We start from the raw sequence: 27905 nt of genomic DNA, 5'->3' as shown, positions 1-27905 counted from the left end.
GATCGAGATTATCTACTGGCCCGCTGTCCGAAGACTCAAGGTAGATCTGTCGGCGTTCACAGACCTTGAAGTCCCCGTCTATCTTTTATGTCATACTGTTTTCTTTCATTCAGACAGTTGTATTTCTTTCAGACTATTACTTGTCGTAAATTCTAGAATGCTCGTGAATGGTGACTCCAGATCCGGGTGGTAGTAGTTAATATAATTTTATGATATTCCGCACTTATTATATTCTATCTTAGTTAATTATTTTTAATTACTTAATGGAAATAAGAAAGTGGTTAATGATTCTCTAACGTTGGCTTGCCTAGCAAGTGAAATGTTAGGCGCCATCACGGTCCCGTCGGTGGGAAATTTCTGGTCGTGATAGTTGGTATCAGAGCACTAGGTTGCTTAGGTCTCACGATTCACGAGCAAGATTAGTAGAGTCTGGAGGATCGGTACGGAGACGTCTGTGCTTATCTTCCAGAGGCTATGAAGTTTAGGAACAAGTTTCACTTTTTTTCTTCTCTGTCATGAGATTTTGCTTTCTCAATGCTGATTAAACTCTTCTACTCTTATTCTCTCGAAGATGGCGAGAACCCGTACCGCTTCCTCAGCTGAGCCGCAACCAAAGCCTCCAGCGACAGCTCCTACGCGGGGCAGAGGTCGAGGCCGAGGCAGGGGCAGGGCTCAGCCTAGGGCCCGAGCAGCAGCCCCAGCAGTAGAGCCTCAGATAGAGCTTGACGAGGAGGTTCCATCCTAGACTGTTCCTGCCTGACCAGCTCAGGTTCCAGAGGGATTCATTGCCACCCCAGTACTTAAGGACGCTTTGGTCCATTTGGTGGGCCTTATGGAGAGTGTAGCCCAGACTGCGCATTTCCCATGGCACCAGCAGTCTCCCAGGCTGGAGAAGGAGCCCAGACTCCTACCACTCCCACTCCAGAGCAGATAGCTCCCCAGTATCAGGCTCCAGCAGCTCAGCCAATCGGATTAGTTCAGCCGGTTATTGCGGCACAGGTCGGAGATGGGCCAGCTATGTCTTCTGAGGTCTTATGGAGATTAGACAGGTTTATCAAGCTCTTTCATGTTCACTTCAGCGGTGCTCCTTCAGAGGGTCCCCAGGAGTATCTTGACAGCTGTCACGAGGTTTTACGGAACATGGGTATAGTGGAGACCAATGGGGTCGATTTTGCTGCATTTCAAATGACTGGTTCCGCCAAGAAATGGTGGAGAGATTACTTGTTGACCAGACTAGCTGGGTCGCCTGCTTTTACTTGGAACCAGTTCTCTCAGCTCTTCATAGAGCAATTTTTGCCTATCACATTGAGAGAGGAGCGTCGCCGTTAGTTTGAGCGTCTCCAGCAAGGCAGTATGACTATTACTCAGTATGAGACCCGTTTTGTGGAGTTGGCCCATCATGATATTCTTCTGCTTCCCACGAAGAGAGAGAGAGAGAGGGTGAGGAGGTTTATTGATGGACTTTCTCAGCCTATCAGATTGCAGATGGCTAAGAGGACTGGGAGTGAGATTTCTTTTCAAGCGGCTGCTAATGTCGCCAGACGAGTCGAACTGGTTCTTACTCAGGGAGGTCAGGGGTCTGACAAGAGACCTCGTCATTCCGGTGAGTTCAGTGGTGCCTCATCTAGAGGCAGGAGTACTTTTGGTAGAGGCCATCCTCCCAGGCCGTTTCATTCAGCGCTCCAGGCATCCCACATTGCCTCAGGTGGTCGTGGTCCTCAGATGCATTATTCCGACCAGCTAGCCTACGGTGCACCACCAGCTCCTATTAGGGCACCTCCACTCCAGAGTTATCAGGGTGGTTATTCAGGTCGACAGGGTCAGTTTCAGGGTTAGCAGTCATAGACAGCAACCGAAGTTATGTTATACTTGTGGTGATCCGAGGCACATTGCTAGATTTTGCCCTCGGGCAACGGGCAGCTCACAACATCAGAGTTCTCGTGCCATGGTTCCGACACCAGTTGTTGCACCACCTGCTCAGCCAGCCAGAGGCAGGGGTCAGGCAGCCAGAGGTAGAGGCCAGACTGTTAGAGGTGGAGGTCAGGCCGTTAAAAGTGGAGACCAGCCAGCTAGAGGTCGTCCCAGGGAAGTAGTTCAGGGTGGTGGGGCTCAGCCCCGGTGTTATGCTTTCCCAGCCAGGCCTGAGGCTGAGTCATCTGATGTTGTTATCATATGTACTGTTTCAGTTTGCAATAGAGATGCTTCAGTTCTATTTGATCCGGGATCTACTTATTCCTATGTGTCATCCTATTTTGCTTCCTATTTGGTTGTGCCCCCTGATTCTTTGAGTGCTCCTGTGTATGTGTCCACACCAGTGGGAGATGCTATTGTTGTAGATCGTGTTTATCGTCCGTGTGTGGTCACCATTAGGAGTCTTGAGACTCGTGTAGATCTTCTAGTTCTCGATATGGTTGATTTTGATGTCATACTGGGTATGGATTGGTTGTCACCTTATCATGTTATATTAGATTGTCACCCCAAGACAATGACCTTAGCCTTGCAGGGGTTGCCTTGATTAGAGTGGAGAAGAAATCTTGGCCATTCTGCCAGCATGGTTATCTCTTATGTAAAGGCTCGGCATATGGTTGAGAAGGGGTGTTTAGCTTATTTGGCTTATGTCCACGATTCTAGTGCGGAGGTTCCTTCCATAGATTCTGTATCGATTGTTCGTAAGTTTCCAGAGGTGTTTCCTGCAGACCTGCCGGGGATGCCACCTGACAGGGATATTGATTTCTGCATTGATTTGGCTCCGGGCACTCAGCCTATTTCCATTCTGCCATATCGCATGGCCCCGCTAGAGTTGAAAGAATTGAATGAGCTATTGCAAGACTTGCTTGATAAGGGCTTCATTAGACCTAGTGTCTCGCCATAGGGTGCACCTGTGTTATTTGTGAAGAAGAAAGATGGATCGATGAGGATGTGTATAGATTATCGACAGTTGAACAAAGTCACCATCAAGAACAAATATCCATTGCCGAGGATTGGTGATTTATTTGATCAGCTTCAAGGTGCCAAGGTGTTTTCAAAGATTGATTTGAGATCTGGCTACCATCAGTTGAGGATTAGGGCATCCGTTGTTCCTAAGACAGCTTTTCGGACTCGGTATGGGCATTATGAGTTTCTAGTGATGTCATTTAGGCTAACAAATGCCCCAGCAACATTCATGGATTTGATGAACCGGGTGTTCAAACCCTACTTGGATTCCTTTGTGGTTGTGTTTATTGATGATATCTTGATCTACTCCCACAGTCGAGAGGAGCATGAGCAGCACCTTCAGATCGTTCTTCAGACTCTGAAAGACAACCAATTATATGCTAAGTTCTCAAAATACGAGTTTTGGTTGAGTTCAGTTGCTTTCTTGGGTCACGTTGTGTCAGCAGAGGGTGTTCAGGTGGATCCTAAGAAGATTGAGGCAGTTTAGAACTGGCCTAGACCCACATCAGCTACAGAGATCCGTAGTTTCCTGGGTTTGGCGGGTTATTACCGTCGATTTGTATAGGGGTTTTCATCCATAGGAGCCCCATTGACCAGATTGACCCAGAAGGGTGCCCCGTTTAGGTGGTCAGATGAGTGTGAAGCGAGCTTTCAGAAGCTCAAGACTTCTTTGACTACGACATCGGTATTGGCGTTACCACAGGTTCAAGATCTTATACAGTATACTATGACGCATCTCGTATTGGTCTGGGAGCGATATTGATGCATGGTGGCAAGGTTATTGCATATGCTTCACGGCAGCTAAAGGTTCACGAGAAGAATTACCCTGTCCATGATCTAGAACTGGTAGCCATTGTTCACGCGCTGAAGATTTGGAGGCACTATCTTTACGGCGTGCCATGTGAGGTATTCACTGATCATTGAAGCTTGCAGTATTTGTTCAAGCAGAAGGAACTCAATTTGAGGCAGAGAAGGTGGTTAGAGCTATTGAAAGACTATGATATCACCATATTGTATTATCCCGGGAAGGCTAATGTGGTGGCCGATGCTTTGAGTAGCAAATCAGCTAGTATGGGTAGCCTTGTATATATTCCAGTGGGTGAGAGACCGCTTGCATTGGATGTTCAGGCCTTGGCTAACCAGTTCGTGAGGTTGGATGTTTCTAAGCCCAGCCGTGTTCTAGCTTGTACAGTTGCTTGGTCTTCTTTGTTTGAGCGCATCATAGATCGGCAGGATGACGATCCTCATTTACTTGTCCTTAGAGACACAGTGCGGCACGGTGGTGCCAAGCAGGTTACTGTTGGAGATGACGGAGTTTTGAGGATGCAGGTTCGTATTTGTGTGCCTAATGTGGATGGACTTCGTAAGTTGATCCTTGAGGAGTCCCACAGTTCCCGGTATTCTATTCATCCGGGCGCCGCCAATATGTATCAGGACTTGAGGCAGCATTATTGGTGGAGGCGAATGAAGAAGGACATAGTTGCCTATGTAGCTCGGTGCCTAAATTGCCAACAGGTAAAGTGTGAGCATCAGAGACCTGGTGGTTTACTTCAGAGGTTAGATATTCCTGAGTGGAAGTGGGAGCGTATCACTATGGATTTTGTTGTTGGACTCCGATGGACTCAGAGGAAGTTCGATGCAGTTTGGGTTATTGTGGACAGGTTGACTAAGTCAGCGCATTTCATTCCTGTGGCAGTTACCTATTCCTCGGAATGGTTAGCAGAGATTTATATTCGGGAGATCATCCGTCTTTACGGTGTGCCCGTGTCTATCATTTCCGATCGAGGTACGCAGTTTACCTCGCACTTTTGGAGAGCAGTCCAGCGTGAGTTGGGTACGCGGGTTGAGTTGAGCATAGTATTTCATCCTCAGACAGACGGGCAGTCCGAGCATACTATTCAGATATTGGAGGATATGCTCGGCACTTGTGTTATAGACTTCGGAGGATCGTGGGATCAGTTCTTGCCCCTTGCAGAGTTCGCCTACAACAACAGCTACCAGTCGAGCATTCAAATAGATCCCTATGAGGCATTATATGGTAGGCGGTGCCGATCGCCAGTTGGGTGGTTCGATCCGGGAGAGGCTCGGTTGTTGGGCACAGACTTAGTACAGGATGCCTTGGATAAGGTCAAGATTATTCAGGATCGACTTCGCACAGCTCAGTCCAGGCAGAAGAGTTATGCCGACCGTAGAGTTCGTGATGTTGCATTCATGGTCGGAGAGAGAGTGTTACTTCGGGTATCACCCATGAAGGGTGTAATGAGGTTCGGAAAGAAGGGCAAGTTGAGCCCTAGGTATATCGGACCTTTTGAGATTCTGGAGAGAGTGGGAGAGGTGGCTTACAGACTTGCGTTGCCACCTAGTTTATCAGTTGTTCATCCGGTATTCCATGTGTCCATTCTTCGAAAGTATCACGGCGATCTGTCCCATGTGTTAGATTTCAGATCTGTCCAGTTGGACAAGGATTTGACTTACGAGGAGGAGCCGGTGGCAATTCTAGCCCGGCAAGTTCGCCAGTTGAGATCAAAGAGCTACCCTTCAGTTTGAGTGCAGTGGAGAGGTCAGCCTATTGAGGCAACTACTTGGGAGTCTGAGTCTGATATGCAAAGTAGATATCCCCACCTTTTCACCAGCCCAGGTACTTTTCTATGTTCGTTCGAGGACGAACGGTTGTTTTAGAGGTGGAGAATATGATGACCCAAAAGGTCATCTTATGTTTTAGAACACGAATCTGCGCTCTTAAGCCTTAAAAATCTCATCTTTACCCTCCTTGATTTGCGTGCGCAGTCCGGGCAGGTTTTCGGAAAGCTTTTATGTTGAAAAACTAATAAAAATAAGAATTTTTGCTTTAAAAGTTAATTTTAGTTGACTTCGGTCAATATTTTTGGTAAATGGGCCCGGATCCCTATTTTGACGGTCCCGGTGGGTCCGTATCAAATTATGGGACCTGGGTGTATGCCCGGAATTGAATTCGGAGGTCCCTAGCTCAAATTATGAACTTTTGATGAAAATTAAAAGTCTGAAAATTAATTATTTTTAAGAATTGATTGATATTGGGCATTGTTAGTACCGGGTCCGTATTTTGGTTTCAGAGCCTGGTACAGGTTCATTATGATATTTAAGACATGTGTGAGAAATTTGGTGAGAAACGGAGTTGATTTGACGTGATTCAGACCTTCGGTTGAGAAAATAGTAATTTTTAAGTGTTCTTGAGGATTTCATTCGATTTGGTGCTAAATTCGTAGTTCTAGGTATTATTTTGGCTATTTGATCACACGAGCAAGTTCGTATGATATTTTTAGACATGTGTGCATGTTTGGTTTGGAGCCCCGAGGGCTCGGGTGAGTTTTGCATAGACCACGGGATGTTTTGGACTTTGGAAATCTGGTTTTTTTTTTCAGCAGAGTCTGTGTTCTGGCATGTCCTTCTTCGCGTTCGCGAAGGTACTCTCGCGAATGCGAAGAGTAAACCGGGCAGCTGAAGTTTTCTTCTTCGCGAACGCGAATGCGAAGTGATGGGAGACTTACCCTTCACGAACACGATTGTCCCAATGCGAACGCGAAGCATGTGGGGACCTGGGGGGTGGTTGGTCGTTGCTTCATCGCGAACGCGAAGGCCGGGGGGAATGATCATCGTGAACGCGAAGGCTTGACAGCCAGTACCCTTCACGAACGCGACAGTGCTCTCGCGAACGCGATGAACACTGTCACCCAGTACTTAACAGAATCAAAAAATGGGATTTTAGCCAAAAACTCATTTTTCTCAAAAACCAAACGATGAGAGGCGATTTTTCAAGAGTTATTTCTTCCCCAAATTGTTGGTAAGTGATTCTAAACCATTTTCTTTCAATTACCCATTACATTTCTTGAATTTTCAACCAAAAATCTAGAGTTTCATGGTAGAATTAGGGGTTAGGGTAGAAACTAGGGATTTCAGGAATTTGGGGATTTAGACCTCAATTTAGGGTCGGATTCCAAAACCAATTATATATTTAGGCTCGGGAATGAATGGGTAAAAGGATTTTGGTCAGAACCTCGGGTTTTGACCAAGCGGACCCGGGGTCGATTTTTCGACTTTTTGGAGGAAAATTTGCGAAATTTAATTTATGAAATATAATTAATTCCTTTAGCAATATTTAATATTATTGAGTCATTTTTGAATAGATACGAGTGGTTTGGAGGTGAATTCCAAAGGAAAAGCTGTGATTGAGAATTAAGTGGCCTTCGGAGCGAGGTAAGTATTGTGTCTAACTTTGGCTTGAGGGAATAGATATTGTGTGAGTATTTGCTACGTGTTTTGTTGTTGAATACGACGTATAGTTGAGGTGACGAGTATCTATACGTTGTGGTCGAGTCATAGTATGCGAGTGAAATTCCATTTCTTGCAAATTGTAGTCTTAAATCTTGTTATCCATGCTTATTGTTGTTGTTGAAATATTGGGAGACTTGTATCCGGTTCCACCAAGGTCGATAAGATTGAGAATATTGATTCGAGGTCGAGATGTTAAATTATGAAAGTAATCATTGATGAAATATTGATTTCTTGTAAAACTTCTCTCTATCCGTTGTTATTGATTCTGTGAATTGTGAGGAAGAGTGTAAAGCACGATGGGGGACTTAGGATTTGGCCAGTTCAGGGCTACTGGTTGCAGTAGACCTAGCCTGACTAGCTTTTGGAACAAGCTTGAGTATGATTCACCAACAGGGGTGAACTGATTCCTTCTGGGGAGGCTCTTTTTTTCTTTTCTTTTTTGATTTTTTTCATATCTTGATTTCTTTTTCTTTCTCTTTTAATTATTTTTCGCTCTTTGTTTTTCTCTGTTATTTTTTGTCACTCTTTTCTTTCTTTTTCACTCAATATTTTTTTCGATTTTTTTTTTCGCTCAATTTGTTTATGACTATGATCGAATCCGAAGGGGATTGCCTACGTATCATGACGCCGCATGAATCAAATCATTACGTAGTTTAAGAAGATCAGAAATAAAATAGATAAATTAACTCTTTTTTTTACTCATATACAAATAATCAGACAAAATCTCCTAGCAACGAAAATATTTTTAATTTTTTTTTTCTATTCGATATTTAGTTTTTGAGAATTGGTGAAAGAAAGACTTCTAAAGAAGAAAGAAAATATTTTTGGATTTTGAATTCTATTTTTTTGTAAATTTCAAAAGAAAGAAAATATTTTTTTGGATTTTGATTTTTATTTTGAATTTTGGGAGAAAGACCTTTTTTTTTAAAAAGGAAGAAAATATTTTTGAATTTTTGGATTTGACGTCTCAAAGAAAAACTTCTAAATAAGGAATTAAACTGAAAATATCATTTTGAATTTTTAAAAATTGGGGGCCGGAACCGATGAGGTTTGCCTACCTATCTCACATCCTGTGAGAATCAGACCCGCGTAGTTCGGTCGATTTTGACACAACAGGGAAAACATGATTTTTTTTTACTCAATTTGAATTGACTTTTCTTTTTCTCTTTTTTTTTTTCAAAATTTCGGCAGAGTTTCTAGATTTTTCAAATACCGTAATTTTTGGAAACCGGATGAATTTTCTCTCCTACTTCTCACTTCTGCCTTTTCTCAATTTTCTGTATTTATTCTAGCAGCCGGTCAACATAGCAAATCATATCAAACAAAATGCACAAATAGTACGTAGGATGCATCATGATGGTCTTTTATTTTTTGGTACACATGTCCTAGACGGACCCAACCCCTGTGTTGAGTCCCCAAAGTCAAATGCACGTGATGCAAACAAACATTCCTACTAGGGATCCGGCATGAGGCTATGTTATTCTAGGTTTAAATTCTGGGGGGTATTTTAGACCTGGCTTACCCAAGCGGACAGCTCGAGCCGAGGTGGGGGCAACGTACCGGGAGCACGAAAGTCTACCCAGCCTAGTTACTGATCCAGCCTCGTTCTATTTGGGATGACCTCTAACAGAATAGTGTGCCACGCGCACGTGTGTACCATAAATTCAGAAGACTCAGAAGGGAGGCGTAAGAAGGCAGTTTATATAGTTCAAATAATATCAAAGCAGTAAATGAGCGGCAATTAGCACATTAGGCCCAGAAACACAGTAATATCAACAATCAAGAAAGCCAAGTATAAATCATATTACAAGCTCGAATTCTGAACCCTGAACCAGAAGTTCTGGTTTATTTTTTTCAGCGGAGTTGCTAGAGCTGTCACACCTCTTTTTGTCCCAAAAGATATATGTGTTATGGATTGTTATGGGTTAAAGAGTTTTTTCAATTAAAGTGACAAATTTGAATAGAATTATTTTATTTACAGAGTCGCCACTTGGAATTGATTTTTTAGGTGTTCCAAGTCACCTTTTATTTGAATCCCTAGTCAAAGGAATGTTTGACTCTATTATTATTGGTCTGCGAAAACAAAGTCCGGGTAAGGAATTTTGCTGACCGGGGAGAAGGTGTAAGGCATTCCCCGAGTCCTGTGGTTCTAGCACGGTCGCTTTATTGACTACAACTTGACTTGAATTAATTTTAGATAAACTGTGATTTATTTGTTTCCATATTTTATCTGTCCGCTTTTATATTAAAATATAGAATTATCTTTGAAACGAATCACGTGTGTGAATACATTTTGTTTATTGTGCCAAAATCATGTCACGTGTACGTGCACGCAATTAATAGCATTTTTATTATATTTAAGGTTGTTTCGCCCAAAGTTGCGCGAACGCATACCTTGATTTTTAGTTTTGAGAATTGTAATTATGTCACGCGAACGTATACATAATCACGATGATTCAATTAATTATGAGTACGCCTAAAGCATTCTAGCGCATTCATGATTTATTTCTTTCCTAAGTTTGAGATTATTGTGAAGGCCATGAATTATGGAATTACTTGTGGAAGAAGTGTATGATTTTAGATATTTGAATAAATAAACCATCATATACCAATACCCTACAACCCAACAATTGAAACCCAAACTCATTAGGGTCCAAATCTTCCCAAGTTTAAAGCAAGTTTGAATACCATATTTTCAAAAACATGATTAAGCATATAGCATTTAAGGACTAACTTACATTGTTATTTATAAAGTTTAAAGGCAAATAAATAAAATCACATGAAATAAGATAAAAAGAACATAGGGAAGAATAAACCTTTAATGCAAAATTTCCAATTAAATGAGTCTCAAAGAACAGGTACAATAACTCAGACGAACGTCGAACAAGCATAAGCGACGAATAACATCAAACCTAGTGAACGGACCTCCAATGAAATCCTCGACTTCGACTATTGACTTCAATTTTTGGCGTGTAAAAAAGGATGTTATGAAATATATTTTTTTGGGTTTTGGGTGATGACTTGCTGGATTGTTTGAAAGAAAGACGAAGAAAGAGTGACACGAGTAGAAATTCCCTTAGAGTAAAGAAAAAAAAATAATTTCTCTCAATTCCCTGCTCCCTTCTTTTTTTTTTATCCTTCTCCCTCCTCTCTCCTCACATTTCTCTTCTATTTATAGAAAAAAATTCGGAATTTTTTCAGATTTCTTTTATTATTTTATTATTTTTTAATTAAAAAGAATTCTCACTTCCCATTTTTCTTCTTTTTTAAAAATAAAATAATTCCCCACTTTCCTTTACTTTTCTTTTTTTATTTTTCCACTTTTTACTTTTTTTTTATTTTTTATTTTCCACTTATTTTACTTTTTTTTTTAATTTCCACTTATCTTACTTTTTTTTTATTTCTACTTTCTTTTACTTTTTTTAAAACAAAATTTAGCTACCTTTACTTTTATTTGTTAATTCCAACTTCTTTACTTTTCATTTTTTAAATTTTTACATTCTTTACTTTTATTTTTTTTAATTTTTCACTTTCTTTTACCTTTTAAAAAAAATAATTTTCACCTACTTTTACTTTTACTTTTTTTATTCCATACTTTTAATATTTCTATTATCTTATTACCATCCGAAAATTAAAAAAAAACATTTAATGTTTTCGATTTTTTAAATTTATTTTATTTAAAAATAAAGATAAAAAATAAAAATAATACTAATAGTAATTATTTGACCTTTTAAATTATTTTTAATTCTTACCCTATATAAAAAAATGTAACAAATCTAAAAAATATATATTAAATTTCTAAAAATATTTACATAGTATAAGGTGATAAAAATTCAAATATAGTCAAAAATTTGGTGCTCACACCCATTAGAAATGACCAAATGAACAATAGTCATTACTTTGTCACGGCTATTCCTCATTTTTGGCGTTTAGGGCCATAAAGCAGAAACACATGACTATTCTCTAATTTTTTGTATGTTAATGTTCACGCCATCTTCAAGAATTCGAGTGACGGGTTTCGGATCGCCTAAAATTTTGTGGACCCATCAGAAATGACCAAATGAACAATAGTCATTTCTTTGCCATGACTATTCCTCATTTTTTTGGCGTTTAGGGCCATAAAGCAGAAACTCATTACTATTTTTAATTTTTCGTGTGTTAATGTTCACGCCATCTTTATGAATTTGGGTGACGGGTTCCGAATCGCCTAAAAGTTTGTGAGCACATCAGAAACGACCTAATGAACGATAGTTATCGCTCCACCATGACTGTTCCTTATTTTTCTGGCATTGTAGGGACATAAAACAGGTATTCACGATGATTTTTATTTTTTTCGTGATTGTTTATCGTTTTTTGGCGTTTTAGGGCCATAAAATTAAAATTCAAGACGATTTCCAATTTTTCGTGCTCTAATGTCCACGCCATCTTCCTGAATTCGGGTGACGGGCTCCGAATAACTTTTAAATTATAGGTAATTTGGGTTCTTCAAGTTTGTTTCTCACTAGAATGAGTACCCTCCTCGCCTTTAAAAAGGGTGTTGGTTTATGTTGCTCGTATAAATGTTGACAGCTTCTTACTTGAACAAGAAAATACAAAATAATTTAAGAATTCTACGCTCCTAACAGAAATTATAGCTTCGCCTTGTGGTCAAGACTTAAATCTACTAACCCAAGAATAATCACTGAGTACGAAGAGCAAACTATTAGTAAATATTTCTTGCTCCTCATTTCAGTTGAGCCTACATTTGCTCAGGGTGATTTGCACAAATAGACACTTAAGTGCCACTAATAACTTTTTTTTTTTTTGACCCTGTTTGCGTTGTGGGCAGAACTTTAAGTTTAACAAGTGTTGTCGCTCGCTTGCTCAATGGGCAATACTTTTTGACTTTTGACCTTAAAGGTTTGTCCATGAGCCAAGCAAGAGTCAAAAGATCAAGACCATCTACCATCTATTTTCAAGGTTATTGAATATAATTTTCTGTTTGCTTTACGTCCATGGACCAACAAAAGGTGCCACGGGCTGATTTCGCATATACCAATTATAGAATGAAAAATTAACCCAAATAGCCGTTCACCCAACTATTTAAACTAAAAATCCCAATTAGAATGGACCACATTCATTCAGCTGCTAGCCTAAGGTATTGACAGAACTGAAATTTATTTCGAATTGGGACCTTAAGTAGGACCTTATAATTGTATAGTGCACCGTACATATCCAATTTTTTCTAGCTGTGTTAATGGTAAATACCATGTAAATATCTTAGAACTTGAAGAACTAGTAAATATGGGAAACTTTTTCCTACTGCGAACTATACAATTAAGCCGGCCCCGTTTGTCCATAATTATTTTTTCAAAAAGGTGTTTGTCCATTAAATTTTGCATGTTTTTTAAAATGAGTTTTTCAAAAATCAAAAAATTCAAAATTTTCAGGAAAAGTTTTTTCCCCACTCACAAAACTGCAATATTTTTCAAGTGAAATGCATGCCAAATTTAATTTCAAATTTAAAATACTATTTTTCAACTTAACTTCAAATACTAAGACCCACTAATTTTGAGATCACGACGATTAAAGTCGAAATATAATCTTTTTGCCTCCGAGATAGTCAAATATTACTTAAAAGGAAAAAGATCATAAATAATTTTGATTTGAGGCTGTCTTGTCCCAAAATCCTATTAGCTGGAATTTAAAGGAATTATTTGTAGTATAAAATTATAGGTTAATTAGATAGACATGTGTATTCCATATTCAATTCAGCTTGTTGTCCATCATGATTCATGTTGCTTTTGTAGTAACACAATACTTATATATCCTGGCGGATCTACTCTTAGAGAGTAGGAGGTCATCGGCTCCCGATAATTTCAGAAAGAATATATATATACAACAATAACCCAATAAAATCTCACTAATGGAGTTTGGAGAGATTAGTGTGTACGCAGACCTTACCCCTACCCCAAAGGAGTAGAGAGACTGTTTTCGAAAGACCCTCGGCTCAAGAAAACAAAAAGACAAAAGGAGACAATATTAGTATCACCACAACAATCATAGAAAAAATAGGAACACCAATAAATGCAGAAGAAAGATGCAAAGCAAAAGCGATAGCTAGTAAATAGGACATGCACTGAAAAGCGAAGTAGTAAAACACAACATTGTCACTAGCTATCTTAGACAAAAACCCTACCTGGCTAGTCCCACAATTGTACGAAGTAAGTCAAGACTCAACTACATCCTAACCTACAACTGTAATGCTCGACCTCCACATCTTCCTATCAAGTGTCATGCCCTCAAAAATCTGGAGCCTCGCCATATCCTGTCTGATCACCTCTCCCCAATACTTCTTAAGCTGCCCTCTACCTCTTCTCGTGCCCTCCACAACCAGCCGCTCACAACTCCGTACATGAGCATCTGGGCTTCTCCTTTGAACATGTCCGAACCATCTAAGTCTCACTTCCCGCATCTTGTCATCAATGGGAGCCACGTGCACCTTCTCCCGAATAACATCATTCCTAATCTTATCTATCCTAGTGTGCCCACACATCCACCTCAACATCCTCATTTCTGCTACTTTCATCTTCTGGATATGTGAGTTCTTAATGGGCCAACACTTAGCCCCATAAAACATGGCCGGTCTAACCATCGCTTTATAGAACTTACCTTTGAGTATTGGTGGCACTCTCTTGTCACACAGGACTTCAGATGCTAACCTCCACTTCATCCATCCTACCCCAATACGGTGTGTGACATCCTCATCGATCTCTTCTCCCCCCTGGATAACCGAACCAAGGTACTTGAAGCTGCCTCTACTCGGGATGACCTGTGATTCAAGCCTCACATCCACACCCACTTCCCCTGGGTCAGCGCTGTATTTACACTCCAGGTATTCCGTCTTCGTCCTGCTCAGCTTGAAACCCTTAGACTCAAGAGCTTGTCTCCAAACCTCTAGCCTCTCGTTAACACCGGCTCGCGACTCATCAATCAGAACTATGTCATCAGCGAATAGCATATACCATGGCACCTCCCTTTGAATATGGTGTGTTAACGCGTCGATCACCAGGGCGAATAAGAACGGACTGAGTGCAGAACCTTGGTGTAACCCCATTACAATTGAAAAATGCTCAGAGTCGCCTTCTACTGTCCTAACCCGAGTCTTAGCTCCATCATACATGTCCTTGATCGCCATAATGTAGGGAACCGACACACCTTTTGCCTCCAGGCATCTCCAGAGAACTTCTCTAGGAACCTTGTCATACGCTTTCTCTAGGTTAATAAAGACCATGTGCAGATCCTTCTTCCTCTCTCTGTATAGTTCCACCAACCTCCTAACAAGGTGTATAGCTTCTGTATTTGAACGACCCGGCATGAACCCGAACTGGTTGTCGGATACAGACATTGTCATCCTCACTCTCACTTCAACCACCCTCTCCCACACTTTCATGGTATGACTTAGAAAGAATACATATATAAATAACAAATATATATTTTGATTAACATACTAAGACTCAAAGCTTAGACAACCGTATTAACCGATTTGGGAGGATATAACTTGACTTCTTGTGCATTGCATGGGTTTGATTACTACTCTAATATTTTCTCAAATTTTTATTTAACAGTGGTGCTTCGCTACTTTCAAATAACGCCTTATTATACATATATAAAATTGCTTTACAAGATATATAAAATTGGTTATACTCTTTAAATAAAAATTAAACATTGAAAAGGAAAAAGGGAAAAGAGATATCTCTTTTCCTACATCATGACTCATGAGCCATGATATCCGATGGGGTGGTTATCAGTTGACAGTTGAGCATTGCTATCAAAATTGTTTCTCAACTTTGTCATTTGACACTGTATACGGTCGAAATAGATTTCGGCCTTCCTACTTTCGATCGAGTTCGAGTGTTAAAAAGCCGGAATAAGGTTTTGAGAGTGAGCTCTGAGGTCGGTACTAACGAACCTCGAGCCCGAAGGTCACTCGAGGAGGCGGCACGATAATCTTATCGAGCTTGTGACCGAATCGATCCGCAAGGCACTACTTCGAGATCGGAAATACGCGACGTCCATCTCGAAGGTCGAACTCGATCCGAGATCGAAGGGCCTGACCCAGTAACGAGTTCGAGCTAGTATCGAGCTCACAGACAAGAGCCGTTGCAACCGCACCAAGAGAGAGAATCTTGGCGGGAATCAAAGAAGAGACAAGTCATCATGGGCCTTCCACTATATGTTTTATTATTTTTTATAAAAACCCTCTTCTATAAAAGAGGGAATCCTTGTAAGCCAAAGGAGAGGGAAAAAAAAGAGGAGGAAGGAAGATCACTTCTTATATTGATAGTTATCCCCTTATGTTTGTTTTACTTATTCATTCTTTTTTGCTTATTATTTTTATTTTCACAGCCAATAATACACATATTTCCATTTCTCTACGCGATTTATATCGAATTGTATCGCATATCCTTAGAACCATACACAAATCTAACGTTATCCGATTTTTCCGGTAAACAGTTTGGCGCCCACCGTGGGGCTAAGGGTAACAGTGATCGTTTGATATAAATCTAAAGTACACGCCAGTTTGCAACTTCAAATCAGCAATGGTTTCACCTATCGACCATGAAGTCAGCCTTCAATATGAAACCAACAACTTAGCACCCGGGGCCGGAAGGCCACTCGATGATGGCACTGAGGCTCGAATCGAAGCACCCGAAATCCGAGCCGAAGTACCATTGGATGTTAATTCACAAATAGCTCTAGGGGCGAATCAGCGTTATGAACCAGAAAGAAGCATTCAGGGCGGTACTCGATCCGTAGCTCGAGACATCCATAACGTGGAGGAGATCGAAGTCAGCTTACGGATGATCTTCGAGATGTTACAAGCCCAGCAAATAGTGATAGCTCAGTTGCAGAGCCAAACTCAGGAACAAAGCAGGCCGGAGCCCAATCCCCTTCGAGAAGTAACCCATAGAACGGAACCAACCATAGAGAAGTCAAATGAGCAAGAATCGGGGACTACTCCCGAAATTACTAAATTGCTCGAGGAACTCACAAAACGAGTCGAAGCCAATGATAAAAAAATAGAGACATATAATTCCAGGGTCGACCAAATCCCGGGAGCTCCACCAATGATAAAAAGTCTAGATTCGAAAAAATTCATTCAAAAGCCTTTTCCCTCGAGTGTAGCCCCAAAACCAATCCCCAAAAAATTCCGTATGCCCGAAATACCCAAATATAACGGAACGACCGACCCCAACGAGCATGTCACTTCTTACACGTGTACCATCAAGGGCAATGATTTGGAAGATGATGAGATCGAATCTGTATTTTTAAAAATATTCGGTGAAACCCTGTCAAAAGGGGCAATGATATGGTATCATAATTTACCATCTAACTCCATTGATTCTTTTGCTATGCTTGCAGATTGCTTCGTAAAAGCACATGCCAGAGCCATAAAGGTCGAAACTAGAAAGTCGGACTTGTTCAAGGTAATACAAAAGGATAACGAGATGCTAAGGGAGTTCGTAGCTTATTTTCAAACGGAACGAATGGATTTGCCACCAGTCACAGACGATTGGGTTGTTCAAGTTTTCACTCAAGGTCTAAATGAGCGGAGCTCGAGGGCTTCACGGCGGCTGAAGCAAAATCTGATTGAGTACCCAGCTATTACTTGGACCGATGTGCACAATCGATATCAATCCAAAATAAGAGTCGAAGATGACCAGTTGACTTCTAGGTCTATTATGACAAAGCAAAAGTCGACCAGAGATCGATACCAGCCATATAGCGGAAACGATACTACTGCTGAGTATCCGAGGCCTCTTTAAAATCAACGTCGTACACATGGGGGCTTTATCATTGAACGCATCTGTGATGATTATCAAATTCGGTGCAAAGGAAGTTATTTCGTTATTTCATGACAAACAGTGTCTCAACGGGAAACGTCGTAAGGGCTAAATGGTCAAAACGAACCATGCTTATACAGTTGAGCCTTGACGCAAAACATGAACCCATGCATAATGACTTGTAAAGAAATATCTCTTCTTTACCGATATCCTATGTTCAAGTTTTATTATGCAAACAGGATAGAGTTTGAATCATTCTCTCGACCGCCAAGCCTACGGGCTACCTTTATTTCGAGTTCGAGCAATCACTCACTTGACCATTAAGCCTACGGGCTACTCTAACTATTACGCCTACGGGCTACATTGCATCGAGTTCGAATAATTCGCTTGACTACCAAGCCTACGGGCTACCTTTATTTCGAGTTCGAATAATCACTCACTCGACCATTAAGCCTACGGGCTACTTTGACTATTACATCTACGGGCTACATTGCATCGAGTTCGAATCATTCGCTCGATTGCCAAGCCTACGGGCTACCTTTATTTCGAGTTCGAGTAATCACTCACTCGACCATTAAGCCTACGTGCTACTTTGACTATTACGCCTACGGGCTACATTGCATCGAGTTCGAATCATTCGCTCGACTGCCAAAGCCTATGGGCTACCTTTATTTCGAGTTCGAGCAATTACTCACTCGACCATTAAGCCTACGGGCTACATCACATCGAGTTCGAATCATTCGCTCGACTGCCAAGCCTACGGGCTACTTTGACTATTAGGGCTACAGGCTACATTGCATCGAGTTCGAATTATTCTCTCGACTGCCAAGCCTACGGGCTACCTTTATTTTGAGTTCGAGCAATCACTCGCTCGACTATTACGCCTACGGGCTACATTATTTCGAGCAAAACTACTCATTTCTTTGAGTTAAAACAAACACTTGACTATTTAAGCTGAAGGATGCTCGAGCCCGATAAAGCAAAGGGGACTACCCACGAGGCCCGAAGGCAACCGAGATTTAAATTCAAACTATCTATTTAGTTTGAAAGGCCATTTCTCTTCAAAAAGAAGAAAGATTTGTATTTACAAATTTTTTGTACAGAGGCGGCGAAAACGCCATCAGAAGTTACGCGATTCAAAGCATGTTGGGCCTCGTTGAAAAGACAGGCGGGCCCGTCGCATTCATCACTGATTGATCTTCTCTGGTCACCAAGGACCGAAGGTAACTGGCAATTCCCACAGGGGAAGAAAAAATTCGGGTATCCTCGATAAAGTTGGGGACTGTAAAGACGCATAAGATGATCGAGCATTGCATAAGTCATGGTCGGGATCGATAAAAACATCAATGTATATCTGATCGAGCTGCTGAGAAATCATATCGTTTCTCGCCACATCCTTTTTCGAGAAACGAGGGGACTATCTGTATACGGTCGAAATAAATTTCGGCCTTCCTACGTTCGATCGAGTTCGAGTGTTAAAAAGCCGAAATGAGGTTTTGAGAGTGAGCTCTAAGGTCGGTACTAACGAACCTCGAGCCCGAAGGTCACTCGAGGAGGCGGCTCGATAATCCTATCGAGCCCGTGACCGAATCGATCCGCAAGGCACTACTTCAAGATCCGAAATACGCGACGTCCATCTCGAAGGTCGAACTCGATCCGAGACCGAAGGGCCCGACCCAGTAACGAGTTCGAGCTAGTATCGAGCTCACAGACAAGAGCCGTTGCAACCGCACCAAGAGAGAGAATCTTGGCGGGAATCAAAGAAGAGACAAGTCATCATGGGCCTTCCACTGTATGTTTTATTATTTTTTATAAAAACTCTCTTCTATAAAAGGGGAAATCTTTGTAAGCCAAAGGAGAGAGAAAAAAAGAGGAGGAAGGAAGATCACTTCTTATATTGATAGTTATCTCCTTATGTTTGTTTTACTTATTCATTCTTTTTTGCTTATTATTTTCATTCTCACAACCAACAATACACATATTTCCATTTCTCTACGCGATTTATATCGAATTGTATCGCATATCCTTAGAACCATACACAAATCTAACGTTATCCGATTTTTTCGGTAAGCAGACACTAACATGGGTTGTGGTGGAGGGATATAATCCATCCAATCTTAACCAGAGGTCTCGTGTTCGAACGTTGCGGTGTGAATTTGTTTTTATTAGAAAGCATTTTCCTCTTATATGGACCTTATACAACGTGAATCGGAATATAATCAGGTTTCAACGTAGATATCGAAAACGACTTGGTAAACCCATCCCACATAAAAAACTGTCATTTGACTTGCCTCTTCATAACAAGCGTGGGTTATGATTTATGAAGAAGAAGAATAGTAATAAAAAGGAGGAGGAAGAGGTATTCAATTTCTCGTTTCCTTTTCGCTTAAACAAGCCTGGGCCTATTAATTTTAATTTTATTTTTTTGGAAGATATTTCTCAGTTTGCTTGGGTGGAAAGGTAAGGGTTGACACAGTTCTTGTCAATAAAAAATTATGTATTGCTTATAATATATTATAGAAAAATTAAGTTTGTTGATTACATATAAACTAAGTCCATAACATATGAATACAAAATTTAAGTTTTGTTTATATACCAAACATTACCACCATACGTTGAAAAAAGAACAAAATCCACTCTACGTGTTTTTATTGCACTTTATTCAATTTTATCATTTTTTTCATATGTAGATAAAATTTTCACCACCAAAGATTAAGATAAATATTGATAAGTTAAAATTAACTCTCTACTAATTAATTTAGTAAATATGTACTTGGAAAACAAGCTTCACTTTGTCTTGCATTATGAGCTAGTGTGTTTACATTTTTGGTCATAAAAAAGTGACAGTTCATAATAGATATTTACATCAATGTTCATATAATATACATCTCTATTTTGTACCCTAAAAACAAATATTAGTCAAGAAAATATTGAAATATATAAGTTAAAAACAACAAATGATGCCATTTTTTGGTGTGGTAGGATATACGGTTGCCATGTTTTCACTATTTAATAAAGCTTTCAAGTTTAAATTTTGTGAATGATTTTTTTTTATAGATTTAATTCATGTTTGAAATTAGTTGTGAGGTTCATATACCAAATATTATATAAAAAAAGGTAATGATAAAGGACATAAGATTTTTTTCGCTTTTTTTCAATTTTTTTTTATTTTACTCTAATTTCAAATATTATTTTCACGTAAAAAAAAAATTCACGATTATTCTGAAATTTTACAATTCTTACTACCAAACGCCCACTAAATATGGTCAAAACTGATATGGACTTGAATCTGACCCCCAAGTGGGAAAGAAATTGCCTTCCACCCCAAGATCCAAACCAATATTTCTTTTTCTTTTTTATTATTATTTCCTATTTCTTCCTTTTCTTCTTCATCTACGCCGCCTAGGTTTTAACACAAAAAAAACATTATATCAAAAAAAAGAAAAACAATTGTCCGAAGAAGCAAGAAAGAACCCAAAATCAAAAATCCTTTTATGTAACAAAACAATGGTTTCTTCTTCTTGCTCTTCAATAATCTCTCCTAAATGTTCGTCTTCGTTGCCATTCGCCACCTCCTGCGCACGTTAGCCAACACCACCGCACGCAATAAATCCTTTTAAATTCCCTTTTGGATCGATATGTCAAGGTAATTTTTTCTTTTCCTCTCGCTGTGTTTTACGTATTTAAAAGATGTTTGATTGGTTTCTATTTTAAGGATTTTTTACCTATTTGAATTTTATGATTTACTTGATTACTTGATGTTGTTCTGCTACTTGTTTTAATTTAAATCCTAAATCAGTTAATTTAAGTTTAAATGATGATAATTTTAAACCATAGTCAAAAGTGAAGGGGTAATTTTCAACCCTTTTCCTGAAGTATTTGACTCGTAGAATCCACATAGTCTAAGCTGGAGCTCCTTTAAGGTCAAGGTTAAATACAAGACGATTTGCTAATGTGAAAGGCAAAGGCGGAGCTAGAATTTTGAGTTTATGAGTTCTAGATTCTAGAAAACGCAGCTTACGGGTTCTGAATGAATTAATGATACAAATTAAGTGAGTTTTTAACACAAAATATAGGGTTATGAGTTAAAGCTACTGGGTTATGCGAACCTGTAATTCGAAGGCTAGCTCCGCCCCTGGTTAAGGTGTGAATAAAATTGAGATATTTCGGATAAAATTGGACCTTTTCCCTTCATAGAATTTATCATAGTTAGAGTGTTTATTCTGGTTGCCAAGATATTTAAAGCTTCCTTCCTTTTTGGGTTTGGATTTGGCTATACTTTGTGAAGTTTAAGGCAGATTACTTTTGGGCAGACGAATGAGGTAGATAAAAGGACTGTCATCAGTAGGGGCAGAGCTAGAATGTGGAATGCAGGTTAGCCGAATCGAGTAGCTTTGGTCCAAACCCTGTATTTGTCTTAAGAAATTCATTGGATATGTATAAATTATTAACTTAGAATCCAGTAACTTAAACATACTAGAATTTCGAACCCATAAGCTTCAAATCCAACCTCCGCCTCTGATCATCAGATAACTACATTAATCATTTGGTTGTTTGGATGTTTTTGTGATTGTGCTATATGGAGACCCGAGTAGACCCGACTAGTTACTAGCTGATGTAGTGAATTTAGGTGGAAAATTTCTCTTCTTTCTAGATTCTCTTGGGCTTTGGTCTAGAAGAAGCTTCCCTCTTTATTTATAGTATTCGTGTCTGAACTTCTTGTGTTTGAAGTTCTTCAGCTTACTAAGCGAAAGTATGGTAATATAGAAATTACCTTAATACCAAATCTTCACTATACTGCAAGAAGATATGGTAATGTAGAAATGAAAGAGCAAAATCCTAGAACTGAACATCAATCTCTTGATCTTGAACTCGTCTTTTCTTTTCCTGAATCCTGGATAACGAGTACAGACCCTTAAATGACATAAGCATAAACAACATAAGTTTGTCAAACTATCCAGCATTTTGCAGAAAATATTTAGCAACTGATTAGTTGGTCCTTTATACTAGTTCTGTTTACAGCTATAAAATTGAATCCTTTTGTAAATCTTATAGGTCATTATTAGAGGGGGGAACCATAAGAGGGTCCTGTGTCACTTCCAAATATTTGAGAGAAGTTCAAATGTCGCTGAAGCAGAATTATTCTTGAATTATTAGTGATTCTTTCATGAGTTCCTGATGGATGTTGTTTCCGCGTATTGGTTATTTATATTGTACTTGGTTTTCTTTTGAATGCGTTGGTCTTTTGTAATCACAGAATGCTTTTTGTAACCTGTATTTGTACTTTTTGCTAATGCAGATTCTTTAGAATTGGTAGTATTAAAAGAATAGTACAATCCCTTGAAAAAAGTCAGAGAAGTGTCTATTCAGGGGAAAAACATGGATTGCTTCTTAGGGTTGGGTTATGTTCTTCTCGATACAGATATTATGGGCAATACACATCTTCTAGAGGATATGCTTCATTTACCGGGTACAGATTGCAAAATGGCATCTATAACAATTTTCACAAGATACAGTCAGCCACTTCATCAAGTAATTCTAAATTACATTATGCCCGACTTGCTTGGAAGAGGTTCTTGCTGAATTCTTTGTACAAGGGAAGAACTTTTGTTCCACTTAGTAGAGTTGCTCAAGCAGTTAGTTTAGCCTTGTGCCGCTCTGCCGTTGTTGTTCCTGGTATATTTGCCTTAACATGTCGAAAAAATGTAGCAGTGGCAGACGCTCTGCCGGATATGGACCTTTCCCCGCCAAGGAATTCATTTTATCTACGTGCACAAAATTGTCATGCTTTATTTACTCGAGTAATCCTTTCTGCATTTGAAGGTGCTATTCTTTTGGTGAGAGCTTTTTATTTGGCAATCCTGTTTTCTCCAAGCATAGCAATGGCTCCATTTGCAGAAGTTCTGGGACCTAGGTTCAGGAAAATATGGCTTCAGGTTGTTCACCGGACTCTTGAAAGAGCAGGTCCAGCATTTATAAAATGGGGCCAATGGGCGGCTACACGGCCGGATCTGTTCCCAAGAGACTTGTGTGCTGAGTTGTCAAAGCTTCACTCGAAAGCCCCTGAACATAGCTTTGCCTACACAAAAAGAGCTGTTGAAAAAGCTTTTGGTCGCAAGCTTTCCGAGATTTTTGACGAGTTTGAGCAGACCCCTGTAGCATCTGGAAGTATCGCTCAAGTGCATCGTGCTTCCTTGAAGTATAGATACCGTGGTCGTGAGATCAAGCCCATAAAAGTGGCAGTGAAGGTTAGACACCCTGGAGTTGGTGAATCAATTAGAAGAGACTTTGAGATTATCAATGTCGTTGCAAAATTATCAGGGTTCATACCATCACTTAAGTGGCTTAGATTGGATGAAAGTGTCCAGCAATTTGCTGTCTTTATGATGTCACAAGTTGACCTTGCAAGAGAAGCTGCCCATCTAAGTCGTTTTATTTATAACTTTCGGAGATGGAAAGATGTTTCTTTCCCTAAGCCTGTTTATCCATTAGTACATCCTGCTGTGTTGGTGGAAACTTTTGAGGAAGGTGAAAGTGTCGCCCACTATGTTGATGAACTCGTGGGTCACGAACGACTTAAGAGTGCTCTTGCTCATATCGGTACTCATGCACTTCTCAAGATGCTTCTGGTAAGCTTTTCTCTGTTCTGCTTTGTTCGATTTGCTTGTATTAACATCACTTTTTTGTGGTTCATTATATAGTGATTGGTTTCTATTTCCTAAAATTTGTCTTACTGCGATTATGGCCGGATGTTACAAAACATGTATCTTTTTTGTTTCTACTCTATAATATTTGGATTTTACTCTTTTAAGAATAAGATTCTCAATTACTCTCACATGATGAAGACTCTGTTCAAACATGACATGAACAAAGATTATTTGATATTCCTTAGTAATATGGGTTCATCTTTTCTTTTTCTACATAAGACTGAGATGAGAGTATTGGACACAAATACGGGCCTACACACGCTTAGAGCAAGGATGTTTTTTATGTTTGTGGCAAGATACCCTATGTGGTTTTGCTTCGATGACTCCATTCATTTATGCATGTGCATATGTAGTTGGTTTTTATGATATATTCTCTTGTCCTTGTCCCTTGTTTCTTCTGCACAACATAGTCATCATCATTTGCCGTCACACAGTTTCTTCTAATATGTTATTAAGGTGAAGAAGCAGCTCACTAATTACTGGCTTCAGACTAGTGCTCTTAATGTTACTTTCAAATAAACCTACTCAGTATTGAGAGCAGGCAGAGTGCCGAGATCTTTGCTATTTTATTGCACTTCATGATATTTTTACATGCTGCTATTTCATAATATTATGTGAAAGCTTAGATGTTAACCCGGCGTAATAGAAGGAAAGTTGACTTTTATGTGTATTTCTCTGTGTGAGTGATTTTGCTGGACCTACGATACACTTCTTTCTTTCAGGTTGACAACTTTATGCACGCTGACATGCATCCAGGAAATATTCTTGTCCGTGTGCCGCAGCACAAATCCTCTCGGAAACGTATATTCAAGTCAAAGCCCCATGTGATTTTCCTTGACGTAGGCATGACTGCTGAACTTTCTCAGAACGACAAGCTGAATTTGCTTGAATTCTTTAAGGCCGTTGCTCGTCGAGATGGTACCACTGCAGCTGAGTGCACTTTAAATCTGTCAAAGAAGCAGAACTGCCCTGATCCAGATGCCTTCATTAAGGTGAATTATTTTTGTTCATTCAAATTTTCATTTCTAGTTCAACGCGATTCTCAAAGACTCCAATTAGCCAGCGACTTTTGTTTTTTGGACTGGTTTAAACTGAGTACTTTGACTAGTTAGCTATCCTTAAAAATAAAGTTCAATGAAGCAATACCACTTAGAACTGTTATGCTGATTGTTACTACATCGAGGAATTGGCTGAATCTGTAATTTGGGTGTGGGAACATGGTTTCCCTTTTCTCTATATGGCTTTTTCTCTTCTAGGAAGTTTATGAATGAGCCTTTTAGGTGACAGCATTGGGGAATTGGCCATTGTTTACACCATTGATAGAACACCATGCTAAACTAATTAGAAGAAAAAAAGTCGAAAGGTATAAGGAAAGGGAAGTTGATACATGAATGATATACATCGTAATGAGAAGCTACACCTCTGGTTCTTTTTCTTTTTTTTTTTGGGGGGGGGGGGGGGTCAAAAGTTATTGAATAAAATCTATTGACCGCCAGAAATAAAAGCTCAAGATTAATTTCCTTTTGCGGAAAACTCTTCATTTCCTCCTTCCCCGTAGAAATTTGAAAAGTTTGTCTTTTCATTGTCCCTAAGAGATGCGCACTAACCCAGCGGAAATAAGTAAAAACCTTCTTTGTAACCTAACAGACTCCTCTCTAGTACTAATGCTTGAAGACGAAAGAGACCTTCCTTTGCTCCTATCAGCAGGATCTGCCAGCATTCCCATGTGCAACGCCCTTTTCTTGAAGAGGTCAATTAGTTCATTTTCCGCTCGTAATATAGTTGGCTTATGTGCTATTCCAGTTTCCGAGAAGGGTTATAAGTCTTCTTTCAATGTCCAATAGTTTTGGGGATATCGAATCCCTGGATTTTTCTGCTCCCTTTCCCTTCAACCAGTCACTCTCTTAGTTATGAGAAAAATAACCTTCCTCCAGAATCAGAAGCATGGTTTTGATTGTTCTTGGTTAAGTGTCTTTAGTTCTCATATTTCTAGATATATATGATGGAACATTTTTATTCAATAATTCATAGAGGGTATAGCCTTTTTTGGTTAAGCATGCAGGTATAATGGCCCTTTTATGACCACTGCCAGTACCTTTGTATTGCTCAGATTTGGTAATATGAATATTTCCTGTCTTCGTTTTAGTCCCTGAATATATTTAGTCTTATTTATTTTACTACATTGCTAAACAGGAAGTGAAAAAATCTTTCGACTTTTGGGGGACTCCAGAAGGAGATTTAGTCCATCCTGCGGACTGTATGATGCAACTACTTGAACAAGTTAGGCGTCACAGAGTTAACATTGACGGCAATGTATGCACCGCGATGGTCACAACTTTAGTCCTCGAGGTAGTTTCTTCCTTCTATCAGTTGAGCTATTATAATTGAATGTAAATTTTTTGTGGCCGACGAAGGGAATAAACCTAATGAATACTATTGCTTACATACTTACACGTTGAAGGGGATCCTTGGAGCAACGGTAAAGTTGTCTCCGTGTGACCTATAGGTCACGGATTCGAGCCGTGGAATCAGCCACTGATGCTTGCATTAGGGTGGCTGCCTACATCACACCCCTTGGGGTGCGACTCTTCCCCGGACCCTGCGTGGAGCTGGATGCTTCGTGGACCGGGCTACCCTTTCTTTTCTACATACTATATATGTAACGTTGTTCATATGGTTGTAGGGTTGGCAGCGGAAACTTGATCCTGATTATAATATAATGCACACGCTACAGACGTTGCTTCTTAAAGCCGATTGGGCAAAAGATCTTTCCTATACAATTGAGCAGCTCATGGCTCCATGAAAGTCCCTCAGAAATCATATGTTACTGCTAAAGAATTGCCTCACAAATCGTTACTATACAACACACAAATGTATATTTAGCCGAAAAGACCAAAATCATGTCTAGTTTATTTTTATTAACCACTTAGCTAGTAGCCACATACCTTCCTCACAAAATTTTGTTAGCGAAAGATTTTGTACATTTTATCCAATAATGCTGACCTCTGGAGCTTGACACTGCGCGGCAACAATGGCGAAAGTAAAATCTTCCTAAGTTATTCATTGATTATCTCTTTCGTTTTTTCTTTCTTATGTAGTAGTTTTTTCTAGGGAATAGAAGACTGAAGATGTTAGGTTTTGTTTTCATCACTACAATTTTCCCCTTAATGTATGTAATTCTACTAGTCTGTTTTGTGCTTATTTTTCTATTAGAAGGAAAAAAGAAAATTTTGAGGGAAGCTATCTGTTGTTGATTGCTATGGTTTATTGGCGTTGTGAAAGCTATTGATATTGTACTGACAATCAAATATTTAAGATTGTAGAGAAATAGATTGTTGTACCAGAATTTTGTACCATGTGAATCTCTTTTATTCTTTCATAATTAGAATTTTATTTCTAAATTAAGGCAGCATTTGTTAAAATGTAAAACGAACCAGAAGTTAAATTTGTTGACCACTTAATGACATTTGTTTGAATTTGAAGTCAAATTTTCACTAAAAAGAATGATGCATTTTTATTTTTAAAGACTCTTTTAACTTTAAATATCTTATTTTACTTTAAATACTCATATAGACCGAAACTATTGAAATGCCTAGCATTTAAGGGTATTTTTGGTATGTATGCAATAGGTTTTTCTTTCTTTCCTGCATTTCGCATCCAATCAAACATAACCATAAAAAAAGGGGAGTAATAATTTATGTACTCGGATATGAATGGTTCTTAAATTAATACACACTTATGAATTATGATTACAACAACTAAGAGTATACAATAAGCAATTAGACTGTGCCAATTTAATCTAACTCAAAATACATGGGCAAATCTTACAACTAACTGAAAAGAAAAATTACTAAAATACAGATTCCCCTTCCTATATTCTTGGTAATAATCTGATTTATTCATCAGCTAGCACCTAAATTATCACTATATGCAATTAACCAAGGTGAAATAATTATCACCCAAATTATTAATTTTTATTTTATTTTACAAAAACCTATCTTCTACGAAAAAATGTCTTGCCCTCAGCATCTTCATTTACAATACGAAGAACTTGATTAGGAGGAACATCTCTCCAAATTTGAGGCTTCTTTAAATGATGTCCCATTTGTGCAAATTTATCTGCAGC

At 39.3% G+C, this 27905-nt stretch overlaps 1 protein-coding gene across 1 annotated transcript; it reads left to right on the top strand.

Moving 5' to 3' along the window:
* The first annotated feature begins 20456 nt into the window (after nucleotides 1–20456).
* LOC104098644 (uncharacterized) lies at nucleotides 20457–27135 on the top strand. The gene is made up of 5 exons (XM_009605428.4): nucleotides 20457–20718; nucleotides 22372–23701; nucleotides 24502–24771; nucleotides 25973–26128; nucleotides 26463–27135. Exons 1-5 carry the CDS (start codon nucleotides 20711–20713, stop codon nucleotides 26580–26582), a joined length of 1884 nt encoding a protein of 627 aa, XP_009603723.1. The 5' UTR covers nucleotides 20457–20710; the 3' UTR covers nucleotides 26583–27135.
* Nucleotides 27136–27905: the final 770 nt, after the last annotated feature.

Source organism: Nicotiana tomentosiformis, chromosome 9 (genome assembly GCF_000390325.3).
Source record: "Nicotiana tomentosiformis chromosome 9, ASM39032v3, whole genome shotgun sequence".
In the NCBI taxonomy this organism is placed as follows: domain Eukaryota; kingdom Viridiplantae; phylum Streptophyta; class Magnoliopsida; order Solanales; family Solanaceae; genus Nicotiana; species Nicotiana tomentosiformis.
The sequence above is the reverse complement of the archived record's forward strand: the minus strand, read 5'-3'. Positions and strand labels throughout refer to the sequence as shown.